At 36.7% G+C, this 18,373-nt stretch overlaps 1 protein-coding gene across 4 annotated transcripts in view; it reads left to right on the forward strand.

The window, feature by feature from the left end:
* Positions 1-5,674: 5,674 nt before the first annotated feature.
* NSRP1 (nuclear speckle splicing regulatory protein 1) overlaps positions 5,675-18,373 on the forward strand; it is a 60,372-nt gene continuing 47,673 nt past the window's right edge. Inside the window, exons 1-2 of one of the 4 annotated variants that reach the window (XM_059906826.1) lie at positions 5,689-5,732; positions 6,935-7,028. In XM_059906826.1, the coding sequence (XP_059762809.1) occupies positions 5,713-5,732; positions 6,935-7,028 (114 nt within the window). In that variant the 5' untranslated portion in view covers positions 5,689-5,712. Of the gene's footprint in view, positions 5,733-6,115; positions 6,198-6,245; positions 6,335-6,934; positions 7,029-18,373 lie in introns of those variants that run through there. The other 3 variants (XM_059906829.1, XM_059906827.1, XM_059906828.1) reach the window with 3 other exon arrangements.

An 18,373-nucleotide genomic window follows, 5' to 3' on the forward strand; every position in this document is an offset into this window, starting at 1 on the left:
GATAAATTATCACACACTTGCATGGCATTTTAACTTTTTTGAAGTATCAGCATTTTCACATACTAGCTCATTTGATCCTCCTCATAACGTGTAAGGTGGCAGTCTCGATATTACGATACTATGCCCATTTTATAACCAAGGAAATAGGCTCAAAGAGTGAGTTATTTAGGTCACGATAGCTAGTAAGAGGCACCCACACGTCCTAATTTCTGTTTTATTGCTCTTGCCAGCATTCCAGACATCTCACCAACACTTTCCAGACTTTACTAGGCTAAAGACTATGCTATTAGTCTTTTGGAAACTACTTTAAAATGAAGCAACCAACAGGGTTGAATTTATCTAACTATCGTTCAAGTAAAATCCTATCCCTTAACACCAGGAGTTTACTCTTTTAGTGAAGAGGATGTTATGTATACTTGACAAAAATTTAGATGTAGGTTTATATTTAAACCTATTTATTTGACTCAATAGATTTATTGATTTATTTGTATTTACATATACTTCAGAAGCTTAGACTTGATTAATTGGATTTTTTATTAGCTCTTTCTCCATAGTTTATAGGTAACAATGACACTGCATGGTGTAGACCATCCAGACCACTTTCCTTTATAATTATAGCTTTCCATGGTCCAGAAACAATGTAAGATTTCAAGACAATGATATTGGAATCTCAGAAAAGCTCCTATTGGCTCTTTTAACAGCTTTATTGAAATATAACACATATATTATACAATTCACATACTTAATGAAAATGCTTTTTAGTATATTCACAAAATTGTGCAACCATTTACAACAATCAATTTCAGAACATTTTCATCACCCCCATAAAAACTCCATACCTATTAGCAATCACTCCCCATTTTTCCCCACCCCAGCCCTAGCGAACTACTAACCTTGCTTTCTCTATGGGTTTGCCTGTTCTGGATATTTTATATAAAAGGAATCATACATTATGTGGTCTTTTGTGACTGACTTCCCATTCCTGCATAATCTAAATGTGATCAGGCAACCAGCTGCCCTTAACTTCCACAGACATCCCCAATCTACGGACTCAGAAGACCCTCTGCAGGTAATTTAGGGAATTTTCATTCCTCTTCTGTAAGGTTTTATGCAATGCCACTCCCACCTAACCCCACCCTACATCCTCAACTCTATGTTCCTACTCTCCCTTCCATGACCTTACTATAAAGACTTCTCAGCAGGCAAGATCAATTAATTAAATATTGCCTATGTCTTTCTCTGTAGGCATTGTAATTCCTCTTGGTGGGTGTTCCATCTCCTAGTCATTAACCATATTTTACCTCTCCTCAACCTACTGCCTGAGCTTAAAGGCAATGGGAGAATACAGAAGCTTGCATTATATAGGATATCGAGCTGGATAACTTTGCGTAACTAATTCCCCATCCAGTCTCCATAAGTAAGAGGCAGACAGCCCAGGCAGGAGGCTTTATTTTTACCCTTTATCGATTCTTTTAATTTTAAGCAAAGTAACACATGCTCATAGTTTAAAGAGTCCTTCTGTCATACAAGGTCTATCAAGACCAGAGCATTTCCCAGCTCAACCTCACCCCTATTTTCCTTGTTTCTGAGTCACCTACTTTCAGTTCTGTTATCTCAGGAGTTAAAAACAGCCCACAAGCTAAATCTGGCTAGTTGCCTGTCATGATAAAGTTTTATTGGAAAAGCCATGCCCATATTGTCTATGACTGCTTTCATACCACTGGGCAGAGCTGAGTAGCTGCCACAGAGACTTATGACCCATAAAGCCTAAATATTTACTATCTAACCCTTTGCTTAAAAAGTTTGCCAACCCCTATTCTGGCTGTAGTTTTGACATGTGCCTCCATATTGCAAAATAACACGCTGTGTGGCTACTTCTTTTGTTTTTTCCTGAATTAGGCAATACTTATTAACCTCCCAGTATGCAATACAAAGATTTAGCTCCTTCCCCAGTGTGTGCATCCACACACAAACAAACACATACAATTTCCCACTCCTTCCTTCTTCCCAATATAATTACATAGTAATTTAGATCAGAATAGCTGGGTATTCAGTGTTTGCATTATCATGATCATGTATGCTATTTAGGGCTTAGCTATTTAGTAAGTTACAATTATTTTCCTTTCCTGAACATCTTTTTGCTTTCCCTGGCGTTCATGTCAAAAGAAAACTTTTGGAGTGGCTGGAGTGACTATAAAGATATCAGACAAAGTAGATTTCAGAGCAAAGAATATTACTGTGATAAAGAAGGTCATTCCATAATGAAAAAAGGGTCAATTAATTAAGAAGACACAAAAATCTTAAATAGTTACACACCTAACAACATAGTTCCAAAATACACACAGCAAAAACTAATAGGACTGCAGGTCCATAGAGAACAGAAGTAGATTACTGGTTGCCTACTGTTGCGGGGGTGGTAAATGGGAGTGACTAATGGGTACATGTTTTTTTTTCTGGGTATTGAAAGTATCCTAAAATTGCTTGTGATGATGGGAGCACAACTCTCTGAATATATTAAAAACCATTGAATTGTACGGTTTTGTTTTGTTTTAATTTTTTTTTTGGCTGCATGGCATGGCGTACAGGGATCTTAGTTCCGGTACCAGGTATTGAACCCATGCCCCCTGCAGTGGAAGCGTGGAGTCTTAACCACTGGACCGCCAGGGAAGTCCTGAATTGTATGCTTTAAACGGGTGAATTGCATCGTATGTGAATAATGTCTCAATAAAGCTGTTTAAAAAACAGATGTTTATACTAAATAGAAATCTGGTTCTACACAAAGATATGGAGACACTGGAAATGGTAAATATGTGAATAAACATAATATTTTTCTTTTCTTTTTACATTGACCTATTTATTATATAAGGGATATGATAAAGTATACATATAAACAACCAGATAGAGATACATAGGTAAGGTCAGGAAGGGCGCTTCTGTCCTCACGAAGTTGGGGAGTACCACCCTCTGGGCAGGTGGATATGTTCACCAACCTGGAAGCTCTTAGAATTCCATACTTTTGGGTTGTTTATGGAGGCTTCATTATGTAGGCATGATGGATCATTAATTTGGTTTAAAACCTCTCTCTTCTTCCCGGAGGATGGGAGGTGGGGTAGAAAGTTCCAAGCTTCTAATTATAGTGTGGTCTCTCTGGTGACTAGCCCCCATGCTGATGCTATCCAGAAGCCCACCAAGAGTTACCTCATTGGAACAAAATAACCCCTATCACCCAGGGAACCAGGAACTAGGGTCAAAGACCAAGTATCAAAACAACAGTTGCTCTTAGTGCTCTAATTACTCAGGAAATCACAAAGGTTAGGAGCTCTGTATCGGGAATCTGGGGCAGAAACCAATATATGTATCTATATATGTATATATATATTTTCCCTCTTATTTCACTGTGCCCCAAGCAGATTTCATATTTGGCTTCTATCTAGCCTTACCCTAATCACTTTGGGGGAAAAAAAGACATTCAGCATATTCCTGTATGAAAAGCTATATAATTCCTTTAATAATATATCTCAGCATTAATTCATTTAGAAGAGTGGATCTCAAAATGTGGTCTGTGGACTCCCAAGGTCCCTAAAACACTTTTGGGATTTTCCAGGTCAAAACTATATTTCTAACAATATTATGACATCATTTGCCTTTTTCACTCATCCTCACACCAGTGTGCAGTTGAACTTTCCAGAGGCTTCATGATGTGTGATGATGTCATCGTTCTGACAGCTAATAGAACGTGTGCCTGTGGATTCTTTTGCGTTTTCTTTCAACTTTATTTCTTCCAGTTTTATTAAGATATAATTAACATACAGCACTGTATAAGTTTATGGTGTACAGCATAATAATTTGACTTACATACATCACGAAATGATTACAGTAAATTTAGTGAACATCCATCATTTCATATAGATACAAAAGAAAAAGAAAAAATATTTTTCCTTGTGATGAGAACTCTTAGGATTTACCCTCTTAACAACTTTCATATATAACATACAGCAATGTCAACTTTATTAATCATGTTGTACATTACATCCTAATACTTTATCTTATAACTGGAAGTTTGTACCCTTTGACCATCCAATTCCTCCTCCTACTACCCCACCCCTTCCTGCTAAAAAGCAAAAAAAAAAAGAAATCTGGATCTTCACAAAGATACGCAGCCACGAGAAATGGTAAATATGTGGATAAACATAACATTTTTCTTATTTAAAAATATTTTTAAAAGATAATTGACTGTTTAAAGCAAAAATGATAATTTATTGTGCATTTATAACATAGGTAGAAGTAAAATGTGTGACAAATATAGCACAAAGTCTCAGAGAGGGAAAATGGAACTATACTTTTATAAAGTTTTTATACTATACAGAAAGTGCTTTATTCTTACTTTAAGGTAGACTGTGATAAGTTACAGATGTGTACCAGAAACCCTAAAGCAAAACCTTAAAAAAAAAAAAAAGCGAAGTATGGCCAATAAGCCAACAAAGAAGTTGAAGCATAAAAATCTGAAGCAGAGTCATAAAAATTTATTGATTAATTCAAAAGGGCAGGGGAAGGTGGAGGGGGGAGTACAAAGAACAGATAGGAAAAAGAGAAAACAAATTGCAACTATACTAATAACTGCTTTAATGAAAATGTTCTAAATACCCACGTTAAAAGGAAGAAATTGCCAGACTGGATAAAAAAGCAAGACCCAACTATATGCTATCAACAAGAGAACCACTTTAAATATAAAGACACAAACTAATTAAAATAGGTTAAAAGTAAAAGGATGGGAAAAGATACACTATGCTAACAATGCTGGTTATATTAATATCAGATAAAGTAGATAAAAATAAATAAAAAAATAAAGAGGATCATTTCTTAATGGTATAGGGGTCAATGTAAGAGGACATAACAATCCTACATGTTTATATATCTAATAACAAAACTTCAAAATACATGAAACAAAACATGACAGGAGTAAAAAGAGAAATACACAAATCCACAATTACAGCTGGAGATTTTAACATTCTTCTGTCGGTAATTCGAAAGATCTCTTTGCTGTTACTAGTTTGGAAGGGGCCGAGAATAAGTGGGTCCACAGGTGAAATGCGACTAGCATTTTTAAAAAAGTATCATATATAATTTTACTTTCTATACCCAGTGGTACCACGGTATTTTATTAATCATTTCTGTCCTATAATGAGATACTTAGCGTATAGATTTTCATCTTCTGCCAAATTACCCTGAGCCAGGTATATTCACACTGAGTACCTCGGGGGTGGTGGTGGGGAGAAATCGATAGCCTAGGGCAGTGGTTTTCAAACTTGAGTATCAGAATTACCTGGAGGGCTCGTTAATATTCAGATTTCTGGGCCCCGTCCCAGAGTTTCTGATTCCGTAGATGTGGAACAGAGCCAGAAAGTTTGCATTTCTAACAAATTCCCGGGTGATGCCAATTCTGCTGGTCCCAGGACCACTCTCTGCGAACCTCTGGCCTAAAATTTTGCCATTCCTTTCTTCCCACTGATTTCGAGGCAGTCTGTCGGTTTGCAAAACAACGCCCAAAGCCAAACATCAGACTCCCAGCAGTGCGGAAGCAACACAAAACGCGAACCCAGCCGGTAGGCGGGTTCTAGGCCGCCCAAACCCGCGCGAGAGCTCACGTTCGACGTCAGCGTCTGCGTCAGCGTCACGTCGGCGTCGGCCACGTTCAGCGGAGACGGGAGCAAGATGGCGATTCCGGGCAGGCAGTGAGTGACCTGGGAGTTAGGGTTAGGCTGGGGAGTGAGACACCACGGCGAGTGTGTCTTTGGCCGAGCAGTAGAAGTGCGCTGGAAGTGAAGGGGCTGTGTCGTCAGGGATAGAGATGGGGGAAAGCGAGAAATCCTGAGGAACATATATTCCCATCCCCCCCCACATTTTCCAGGATGGAAGCCCGAAGTTTGAGGGAGAAACTTGTGAGGAAATAAAGGAAGTTAGGCTGAGGGGCAGAGAGCGAGACTTTTCTATTTTCCAAAAGCTCGGTCTGAGGCCCCTCAGTCTTGCTTCCTACCCCGCGCTTGAGTTTCTCCCCGGTTGGATGCTTTCAGGGGCAATGAGAAGAGAGACAATTCCTGGCTTTCTTAGAGGGCCTTGTTCTACTTGGCAGGTCAAGTTCTGATTACCGCCCTCCCTTCTCGGTTTAGGAACGTTGTGCTGAGAAGTCACAGAAAAGGGTAGGCATATAGGGAATTGGGGTATACGTTGCCACAAAAGAGACAAATGTTATATGTTCTTGGAAGTTTTATCTTTGATGTATAATCCTCGCTTCTGATGCGGCTTCCCGTGATTTCTGCGTCTTAAAGGCCAAAACGTGAGAAACTAAATGAGTTGGATCTGATGGGATGGTTCTTTCAGGTGCTCCAAGACAAAGCAAGTGTGCTTAATAAAGTGTAATGGCAATTTGCCCCGTGGCTACTTGGGTTTCTCAGTTAATGTAATCTTTTAAAAATTTTTCATGGGTGACATTAACCTTTATCCAATAACTTCTTTAAAATTGTGTACCCAGTAGGAGAAAAAAAAGTATTTTCTTGACTCGTTAGATCACAACGATAATTTAGAGCGTTTTTATTTTTAGTGGACATCAACTGAGCATTTCCACTAACATGTTCTTTGTAAAACTTTGCTATCATTTCACCATCTAAAACATTTCTGAACTCTTCATTCACTTCCCTTCTTTGATTAAAATGGTATTTTGATTTTGGCCCACAAATAATCACTAAGAGTAATAATTATAAAATCTTAGCGCATATTAGAACTTTTAGATAGTTGAAAATCAGAACCAGTGTTATATGTTCATAGGTTATATGACATGTTTTGACTTGGTAGCTTCGTCTGGAAGAGGTAGTGGATGTATTATTGTTTAACATTTAGATATAATGGTGTAATTTCTATTTCAAAAAAAAATATGCAGGTATGGGCTTACTTTGCCAAAGAAAGCACAGCAGTTGCACCCTGTTTTGCAAAAACCTTCAGTGTTTGGGAATGATTCTGATGATGATGATGAGGTAAGGGAAACTATGTTTTTCTACTGCATTGTTGGAAATTTTTTTTTTAATTGAACTTGTGAATTTTATGTCTTTGCTTGCTTTAGATATTTGTTAATACAGTGTATCTGTAGCATTATAATTTACAGAATTATCAAAAAGAATAAAGAAGAAAGCTCTACTTTTTTTTTTTTTTGTAGGTGATACATGGATAATCTAAGATTTTTTTTCCCAAGGCTATGAACTTCAGTTATTTTTAAGCAGTTATACAGAGTAATTTCAGACAATAATACTGATATATAACAAAACTGTTGCTGTAAAGATCCCTGGAGATAAGCTATTAAGATGTCACCAGTTTCCTAGAAATTTTTATTAGCAAAGTAGTTTCTTATGAGACTACTTTTGTGGTTACTCAGTGTCTGCTAAGTGTAATTATTCAGTTGTAATATGGTAGTGTATAAAGTTAGCATTGATGATAATGACATCTAATATGAACATTTTATGTTTTAGCAGCCAAAACAGTGTTTTCCTATGAATCCCCAGTTTACAGCAGTTTATAAAACCCCCAAGTGTGTGCTTATTTAATACTTCAGTCATTTTCTGTATTTCTAAAAGATCTTTGTATCAATTTCGTACTTCCTTTGCTCTGGCAGAAAAAATCACTTCTCTTTCAGTTTTTACTAATTGTATAATAGCATAGTTAGGTAATTGAACATATTTGATCCTTTGCTTCTTTTCTTCTGTTGAAGAAATAGACTCTAGATGGCTTACTTTTTAAAAAGTTGATAATTTACATATAATTTGAATATAAAACTCATGGATTTTAAGTGTACAGGTTGGTGACTTTTGACAAATACATACGCCCCAGTCAAGATGTATTGTAGAATATTTCTTTCTTCCCTGAAAGTTCTTTCACACCCCTTTGCAGTTAGTTTGCTTCCCCACATTATGCCCCAGACAACTATCTCATTGTGGTTTTGATTTGCATTTTACTTATGACCAAAGATATTGGCCATTTATGTATCATCTTTAGAGAAATGTCTGTTCATATCATTTGCCTAGTTTTTAATTGGGTTGTCATTTTGTTATGAGTTGTAAGATTCCTTTATATATTCTAGATACAAGTCACTTATTAGATGTAATTTGTAAATATTTTCTCCCATTCTGTGAATTATCTTTTCACTTTCTTGATAATGTCCTTTGAAGTACAAAAGTTCAATTTTGAGAAAGTCCAATATATTTTTTTCTTAGGTTGCTACTGCTTTGGTGTCATACCTAAGAAACCATTGCTTAATCCAGGGTCATAAAGATTTACGCATATGTTTTCTTCTAAGAATTTTGTAGTTTTAGTTCTAAAATTACATCTATGATCCATTTTGAGTTAATTTATGTATACGGCTATGAGATGGGGGTTCAGTTTCACTCTTTGCATGTGGATGGATATCCAGTTGTCCCAACACCATTTGTTGAAGGCTCTTCCCCGTTGAATTGACACTACCCTTGTGGTTTGTTTTAATATACAAATAATTTTTTAAAATCACTGTAGACACAACAGAAAAATATGACATGGTTATCTTGTAGTTTCACATAAATCATCCTGGCATACCCATGTAATGCAAAGCAACATATACTCCAGTTTGAGAAGGATGGGTTTATACAAGTGATCTAGAAAGTTTACTGCTGTGATTGCTGTTTCTTTTCCATTGTGAAATGAGGCTAGTGGAAGCTGGACGGTGGGTACACTAGAGTCAGAAAAGAAAGGCCTAGGGCCATTTTGCTCTTCCCTCCCTCCCTCCCACCCTCCTTCCTTTTACATAGAGAGACTTTAATGCAGATAATTGGTTACATGGGTGATGGAAGACTTGAGAAGCTATAAGAGATGGTGAAGCAACCCAGAGATTAGCAGTAGTAAAAGGCAAGAAGTGATAAATGGAGTGATACAGGTAGGAGTTGGGCCTGGAGGCCAGGGGCTAGGGTTACTTGGTGGGAACTGGACTTTTCCAAAAGGAGTTGTAGCCACTGGGAGATTCAGTCTTAGGTAGAGAGAAAGGCAGGGAGAAATACCTCGTCTTCTCCCTTTCTCCTACCCTCCAATATACTGTTTTTGTATTCTGTTGGTAGAACCCAGCCAGAAGCCAACTGACAGGGAGCTGCAGTTCTTAATGAGCAGAGAATATAAAACCGGTCTTTTTTTTTTTTTTTTTTTTTGGATTTAAGCACTGGGTTGGCCCAAAAGTTCCGAACAAACTTTTTGGCCAACCCAATATTTATTGTGAGGGAAAACCGGTCTTTACAATAATTTCCTTACCTATAAAACATCAGTCTGGTGAATTCCAGCTTATCCTTGTATATTATTTAAATGTTTGTGAGCTTTGAATATAAAACTCTTCTTTTTTAAAAATTTATTTTATTGAAATATAGTTAATTTACAATGTTGTGTTAATTTCTGCTGCACAGCAAAGTGACTCAGTTTATATATATATACATATATATATACACACACACACACACACACACACACACACACATACACATTCTTTTTCATATTCTTTTCCATTATGGCTTATCACAGGATATTGAATATAGTTTCCTGTGCTATACAGTAGGACCTTGTTGTTTATCCGTTCTATATATCATAGTTTGCATTTGCTAATCCCAAACTCCCAATCCATTCCTCTCCCACCCGCCTCCCCCTTGATAACCACAAGTCTCTTCTCTATGTCAGTGAATCTAAAACTCTCTTTAAAAATTAATCAGTTAAGGGCTTCCCTGGTGGCGCAGTGGTTGAGAATCTGCCTGCCAATGCAAGGGACACGGGTTCAAGCCCTGGTCTGGGAAGATCCCACATGCCGCGGAGCGATTAGGCCCGTGACCCACAATTGCTGAGCCTGCGCGTTTGGAGCCTGTGCTTCGCAACAAGAGAGGCCGCGATAGTGAGAGGCCGGCGCACCGCGATGAAGAGTGGCTCCCGCCTGCCACAACTAGAGAAAGCCCTCGCACAGAAACGAAGACCAAACACAGCCATAAATAAATAAATAATTAAAAAAAAATTAATCAGTTAAGAAACAATAAAATTATTGGTGTTTAGGAAAATACAGAGAAAGATATTTTATGTTTCCCCTCCTGAGGAGGGCATTTGATAAACCTGGCGAGGAGCTTCTGAAGCAAATCCAACTATTCTTATTTTCAGGAATTCAGCAGAAGCAACTAAGAGCCCAAATTTAAGATCAGACTTTTATTCCAGTGGTCAAGCAGAGGGAGCCCTAGCAAACGAATTCTGTTTCAATGTGTGTTTTTATCCGAGTTAGTTTAAAAATGGGAGAAAGTGGTAGTCCAGCACTTTAAATTATTGTTTAAATAGTCCCATCTTTTTGAAATTATCAGAACTAAATAGAAACAATTATCATTTTGTTCAGAGGTAGAAGAGATGAAGAGTTTTTACCCCATATGAGTAAGGTTTATATTATATCCAAATGCTGCTGTCTGATAATAAGTGTTTGAGTGGTTTTGCTAAGATAGTAGTGTGTTTGTTTCATTTTTGTCCAGTCCCTCCTCTCTTTCCAGTCCCATTGCCACCACCTTCATTACTTCTGTCATGGATTATTATAGCTTTGTAACAATTTCCTTATCACCTCTCTGTCCTCAAATTCATTTCAAATACTGCTGATAGATTGATCTTCCTAAAGCACAGTTCTAATCACTGTTAACTTCCTTACTCTTGAACCTAATTGTATTTAAAATCTAAACTGCTCATTCTGACATTGAAAGCCTTCCCTGTGCTTTGGCTTCAAAGGACTTATTAGCATTTTCTCCTAACTGTGCTTCTCCATGCAAAGTACACTGTTAATGTTTGTTTTCTTTCACAACTCTACTTTTCTTCACACTGGAAGTCTCTCCATCCTATATGTCCAAATTATAGCCATCCTTTAAAACCCAGTGCAAAAGTTGCTTCCTTCAAGATTTTCCCCACTGGAAAGACTCTTTCTTTTTCTGACACTCTTTACCTTTCTTAGAGCACTTAGCTTTTTATACCTTGTATTATAAGTTATTTGCATACAAGTCTTTCACTGTACTAGAGTATGAGCTCCATGAGTTAGGATCCGAATGTTTGTGCTGGCTTCCAAGAATGAGTAAAATCATTTACTCAGATGTTTTAGCTGTCTATATTGTAAAGAGCCAGATAGTAGACGTTTTAGGCTTTGCAAGCTAAGTAGTCAACTTTGATCTCCTAGTGTGAAAGCAGCCATTAGATAATATGTAAATGAATGAGCATGACTAATAAATGTGTTCTAATAAAACTTTATTTACAAAAGTGGGGATGGCTGAGATTTGGCTGTAACTTGCTGACCCATGATGTATACAATTATCCAAAGTACGTGTGACAACCAGTATTTCACAAGTGTTATAAAGTGGCTAGTGACTAAAATAGATGTTGCATGACAAACATGGAACTTCCTTTTAGATATTTCTCCGTGATAAATGCTTGCTCATTTTGCAGAACATAATGAATTTTTCTTTTAGTCTTGGCAATTGAAATGCTCATTTCTAGATAATAATAATCTTGTGAGATCCAGTTTTGTAGTATAATTCATATGCCATGAAGAGGTACGATCCATACGACCTGAGAATTGTCGCTGTTGGATAAAGATGCAAAACTCCTTGATCTCTTTAAAGAGAATATTAAATTAAAATAGATAGCTTAAGTTCATTAATTTAGTTTTTTGTGTATATATCAAATATGTTAGATAAATGGTGGATGATGATAATTGCACTTTGAGTACTCAGAAGCCATGGTATAGTTCTTTTATAGGTTAAGCTTTCATCTTCATAAACTATAGAACAGTTACAAAAACTATAAGAAAAACATTAAAACCCCAGCAGAAAACTAAGGAAAACACATAGAGAAATATAGAAGAAATGGAAATATCTAATAAACATTAAAAATATGTAATCTTAGTATATCTAAGAAATGTAAATTAGGGCAACAGTAAGCTGCCATTTTTTTTTTACTATGTTAAAAAATACTTTAAAAAATGATAATGGCAAGGTTTTGGTGAAATGGGAAATTCTGAAATTCAAAATTTTGTTCTTGTAAATCATTGCCCCTTTTTGGAAGGCAGTTTTGCAATTCGTATCAATCCTTTAAGAATCAAGTATATTTAACCCACTGTATCAATCAGAAGACAGAGGCTGTGCCAGAATTTTCCCTTCTAAAATTCTCTCCTGAGGAAGTTGTCAGAAGTTTGCATTCAAGATTTATAGGTATTCAGAAGTCTTTATTTCAGGGTTGTTTATGATAGTAAAAACTTAGAACCAGTCCAACTTTCAACAGTGAAAGCATGGCTAAGTAAAGTGAGGTGCAGTGTATATTACAGAATTGTTATAAAATAAAATGAAAGGAAAAAAGAGTAAAGAGAGCATTTCAGAATATTAATGGTAGTTGTCTTTGGTGGACTTATGAGTGGTTATTTTGTTTTTTATGCTTTTCTGTATTTTCTAAATTTTCCACAATAGTTTTTATAATTGAAAAATAATTTTTAAGAAAAATTTACGGTGAACTTTAAGAATTTCCTGTAAGATACTTAGCTTTCAAATCATATTAAAATATAAAAGGAAATAACACATTTAATCTGATAGAAGTCATAATGAGAGAGAGTACTGGAACTATTTAAAAGCATGAAAGAAGATGAAATAAGCAGAATACAAAATTGAATATGTATATATGGTTGTACAAAACTATATGGGTATATAAGTGGAAAATATAAGAGAATTGGTTTGGGTTTTTTTGGTGACAGTATGAGCTTTTTTCTTTTTTTCAAAATTGTATTTGTTTCATTGTTATAATTTTTGAAGAACAGAAGGAAGTCAGTGCTTTAAAAAATACATGACTGTAATTGTATATCCCCCAAATTAGAAACATTTGCAAATTACTGGATTTCATGGTATATTTTCATTGCTTTTACTATTTCTTTTTTTTTTTTAATTTTATTGAAGTATAGTTGATTTACAGTGTTGTGTTAATTTCTTCTGTACAGCAAAGTGACTCAGTTACACACATATATATATTCTTTTTCATTGGTTTGTCACAGGATTGAATATAGTTTCCTGTGCCCTACAGAAGGACCTTGTTGTTTATCCATCCTATATATAATAGTTTTCCTCTGCTAATCCGAACTCCCATTCCTTCCCTCCCCCCCCCCCCACCCCCCAGCAACCACAAGTCTGTTCTCTATATCTGTGAGTCTGTTTTTGTTTTTGTTTTAAAATATTTATTATTTATTTAATTATTTGGCTGTGCCGGGTCTTAGTTGCAGCAAGTGGGATCTTCATTTCTGTATACGGGATGTTTAGTTGCAGCATGTGCGATCTAGTTCCCTGACCAGGGATTGAACCCGGGCCCCCTGCATTGAGAGTGCGGAGTCTTAACCACTGGACCAGCAGGGAAGTTCCTGTTTTTGTTTTGTAGATATGTTGATTTGTATCGTATTTTAGATTCCACATATAAGTGATATCATATGGTATTTGTCTTTCTCTTTCTGACTTACTTTGCTTAGTATGATAATCTCTAGGTCTATCTGTGTTGCTGCAAATGGCATTATTTCATTCTTTTTTATGGCTGAGTAATATTCCATTTTATATATGTACCACATCTTCTTTATCCATTCACCTGTTGATGGACATTTGGCTGTTTGTGAATAGTGCTGCTATGAACATAGGGGTGCATGTATCTTTTCTAATTATAGTATTGTCCAGATATATATGCCCAGGAGTGGGATTGCTGGATCATATGGTAGTTCTATTTTTAGTTTTCTGAGGAACTTCCATACTGTTTTCCATAGTGGCTGTACCAACTTACATTCCCACCAACAGAGTAGGAGGGTCCCCTTTTCTCCATAGCCTCTCCAGCACTTGTTATTTGTAGATTTTTTAATGATGGCCATTCTGACTGGTATGAAGTGGTACCTCATTGTAGTTTTGATTTGCATTTCTCTAATAATTAGTGATGTTGAGCACCTTTTCATGTGCCTAGGGCCATCTGTAAGTCTCCTTCGGAGAAATGTCTATTTAGGTCTTCTGCTGATTTTTCAGTTGGGTTGTTTGTTTTGTTGTTGTTGTTGAGTTGTATGAGCTGTTTATATATTTTGGAGATTAAGCCCTTGTCAGTTGCATCATTTGCAAATGTTTTCTCCCATCCTGTAGGTTGCCTTTTCGTTTTGCTTATGGTTTCCTTTGCTGTGCAAAAGCTTGTAAGTTTCATTAGGTCCCATTTGTTTATTTTTGTTTTTATTTCTATTGCCTTGGGAGACTGACCTAAGAAAACGTTGGTATGATTTATGTCAGAGAATGTTTTGCTTATGATTTCTTCTAGGAGCTTTATGGTGTCATATCTTGTGTTGAAGTCTTTAAGCCATTTCGAGTTTATTTTTGTGCATGGTGTGAGGGTGTGTTCTAACTTCATTGATTTACATGCAGCTGTCCAACTTTCCCAGCACTGTTTACTGAAGAGACTGTCTTTTTCCCATTTTATATTCTTGCCTCCTTTGTTGAAGATTAATTGACTGTAGGTGTGTGCGTTTATTTCTGAGCTCTCTATTCTGTTCCGTTGATCCATATGTCTGTGTTTGTGCCAATAACACACTGTTTTGATCACTGTAGCTTTGTAGTATTGTTTGCAGTCTGGGAGGGTTATTCCTATTTCTTAATCTTTCACCACTTTAACTCCAGTCTTTTATCTTTTATTTATTTATTTATTTATAGAAGCAGTTAGGTCTTTAATTTTTTTTTAATTTATTTTTTGGCTGAGTTGGGTCTTTGTTGCTGCATGTGGGCTTTCTCTAGTTGCGGCGAGCAGGGGCTACTCTTGGTTGCAGTGTGTGGGCTTCTCATTGCAGTGGCTTCTCTTGTGGCAGAGCATGGGCTCTAGGCGCATGGGCTTCAGTAGTTGTGGCACGTGGGCTCAGTAGTTGTGGCTCGCGGGCTCTAGAGTGCAGGCTCAGTAGTTGTGGTTCACGGGCTTATGGGCTTAGTTGCTCCACAGCATGTGGGATCTTCTGGACCAGGGCTCAAACCTGTGTCCCCTGCATTGGCAGGTGGATTCTTAACGACTGCACCACCAGGGAAGTCCCAACTCCAGTCTTTTAAAAACACTTTCTTGGGACTTCCCTGGTAGTCCAGTGGTTAAGACTCCATGCTCCCAATGCAAGGGGTGTGTGTTCGATCCCTGGTTGGGGAACTAAGATCCCACATGCTGCGTGGCCAATAAATAAATAAATAAATAGTTCCCCCAGCTAAAAAAAAATAAAAACACTTTCTTGAATAACTGAAGTAGTCTTCATAAGTCTGTTTTTCCTACAATGAATCTTTTTTTCATTGGAAGCCTGTTTGGCTTGCTAATGGTAAGAAAAAGTTAAAAATTTTAATCTCTCTGAACATTATAGTACATCTGAATCAAGGAAGTGTTTCAGTTGCAGTTTTTCATCAGTTATCAGTCTCATAATTTCCTATTTCTCTGGAGATAGTCTGGTATAGTTTGAATAAAATGACAGTTTTATATAGACATGACAAAGCATATTATTTGTGAAAATGGCAGGAATTTGGGTTATTTTAATGATGGCTAAGAATTTTTTACGCTTTTATCATATGCTACTAAACTGAATTCCTAGAGATTCATGATACTGAATATATCTAATAGCAGTATAAGCAGTGAGAGATTTTAAGTAATTGTGTAGCTTTGCTAAAAATTCATCCCTTAACCTGCTATCCGTGAGTGAAATGGATATGTAAGAAAATGCAAGAAGAGAGCAAAGGACAACATTAAATGATAGAATTTTGTGAGGAGTGGGAGCGACAGCAAGAGGATTCTGTTCTTCTTATGCCAGTAGGATAAGAGCGTTACTGAAGTGGCTGAGATCATCCAGATTATGAAGATGAGATGAAGTAGGAATTTTTGTTCTTTTCTAGGAAAGAAATGGTGGTATTAATCATGTGCCCTCATAGATGTAAAGTTGCTTTGTGAATCTCTGGTTAAATCTGTTTAGCCAGATTTACTTATGTTGGCACATGGGTGAATTATTTTTTAAAAATCTCCTTTGTCTGAGATATAATGCACATTGTTGTATTTTCAACTCCTGAGGTTTTTTTTTGGTAAATTCTTTTTATTGGTATTCTCAATTTGGTGAGATATTCTCATACTTTTCTTTAGTTTTTTAGACAGTTTCCTTTAGTTCATTGAATGTGTTTATTCTGTGTGTGGACCGTACTTTCTTGTTTCTTTGTATGTCTCATAAATTGGGGTTGAAAACTGAACATTTAAAATAATAGAAATGGCAACTGTGGAAATCAGAGCTTCCCCTCTTCCCAAGGTTGGTTGTTTTTGCTGGGTTTTTTTGGTTGTTGTTTTTTGCTTAGTGACTTTTCTGAGCTAATTGTTTTTGTTTTGGGTTTTGGTTTTTTTGGATACACCACGTGGCTTGTGGGATCTTAGTTCCTGGACCAGGGATTGAATCTGGGCCCACGGCAGTGAAAGTGCCGAGTCTCAACCACTGGACTGCCAGGGAATTCCCTGAAGTAATTCTTAAAGTCTGTATTCATTGTTGTGTGTGGCCACTGAAGTCTGCTTGGTTAGCTTAGTGGTCAGCTAATGAGCTGACAGAGACTTCCTTAAACACCTGTAACTAATAAGTCACAAATCTGCCAAGGGACTCTGTGTGCATGTTGGGGTATGCCTTCAACATATAGCCAGGCATTTTACAACTTTGCCTTATCCTTCACTTCTTGCTTGTGCAGAGCCCGATGTCAGTCCTCAAGATCTGTCTTGAGAGTTTAGGACCTTCTTAGGTCTTTCCTGATCATGCTCAAAGGTCTGTCTGTGTATGCATGTGATCTTCATGATCCCTAGGAATATTTTGGAGATTTCAAGCCCATATGGACATTCTGTTCCTCTGCTTTTCTTCTTTTTAAGCTTTTTGGTTAACGGGTTGTTTTCCCCAACTGTTAAAACTGTTACCCACTGCCTCAGGCCACCCTGAGGTTCAACAGTTGTCTTTGATTGTTTTTGACAGATACCCCAAGGGAAAAGGCTGTTTTACATCAGCAACTCTGTTAAGTCAGGTAAAGACAGCCTTGTGAGTGGTGTCTTCCAGGGAACCACCAGACAGGTCCAGTAATTCTCTGGGATGAGGTTTTCAAGGAACCTCATCTGCCCTTTGCAATGGCTGCCAGACTGCTGATTTTTCTACTGTACTATGATTGTGGTCTCTTGTTTTTAGGCTACCATGGCACTAGGGAGGGGATGATGGAAATAGGGCAAGTTAAAACACCACAAAGTTCTTACCAAGATTCAGTTGTTCTTGAATAAATGCTCCCTGGGCTACTGTAAGCCTTTGGTTAATTTCCAGAGTTCTAAAAAAGCTGATTCTGACCTTTTTTGCCAGTATTTTTATGCTGTTTTGGAGAAGAGAATTTCTGTTAGGTCCATACCACCATTTTCAGTGACATCCCAGGTTGTCTTTTGGGCCTCTCCAATACATTTTTGCACACTTTTGACAAAGTCATCTTACTTGTTTTAAAATCGCTGTTGACTTCCCATTGCTCTTAAAGACCAAAATCTTCATTTTTGATCTGCAGAGTCATTCATTGTCTTGCTGTTCTGTTCAGCCTGTTCTCTACTGTAGTGCTCTATCTTATTCTTTAAAATTGCCTTACGTCATTTAAGTGTGTTTTAGTGTCACCTTCAGTTTCATAATAAAACTAGGGATTTTGATTGGAATTGCATTGAATTTATAGATTAGTTTAGAAGAGAATTGATATTTTAGTATTTCACTCTTTTCATATATAAAGATAGCATATTTCTTAATTTGTTCAGGTGTTTTATATGTCCTTTAGTACAGTTTTATCGTTTCTTCCATGAGGGTCACACCCACCTTTTGTTGGATTTATTTCTAGGTACCTTGTAGCCCTTGTTATCGTATAAGGGGATTTTTTCTAATTTATTATTACTAGTATGTGTAAAAGCTTCTGATTTTTTGTTATTGTTGATTTAATTCTAGTACCTATATAGTTCTAATAGTTTACCTGATGATTCTTTTGAATTTCCTTTGTAGACATAGTGTCTGTAAATAAGGATAATTTTGTCTCTTTTCAATTCTTTTACCTCATATTTCTTATTTTTTGGTGTGATTATGAGTGTGTCTTATTATGCTGTCTGAAAACTACAATATAGAGAGAGGGGCAGTGATAGAAACTTTGTTACATTCCTGACTTTAATGGAAATTGCTTATAAAATTTCTCAAGTGTGATGTTCGCTTTACATTTTAGCTACTATTTCTAGTTTACTACGAATTTTTATCATAAATGGTTTTTTTTTT

Source organism: Balaenoptera ricei, chromosome 20 (assembly GCF_028023285.1).
Source record: "Balaenoptera ricei isolate mBalRic1 chromosome 20, mBalRic1.hap2, whole genome shotgun sequence".
Lineage (NCBI taxonomy): Eukaryota > Metazoa > Chordata > Mammalia > Artiodactyla > Balaenopteridae > Balaenoptera > Balaenoptera ricei.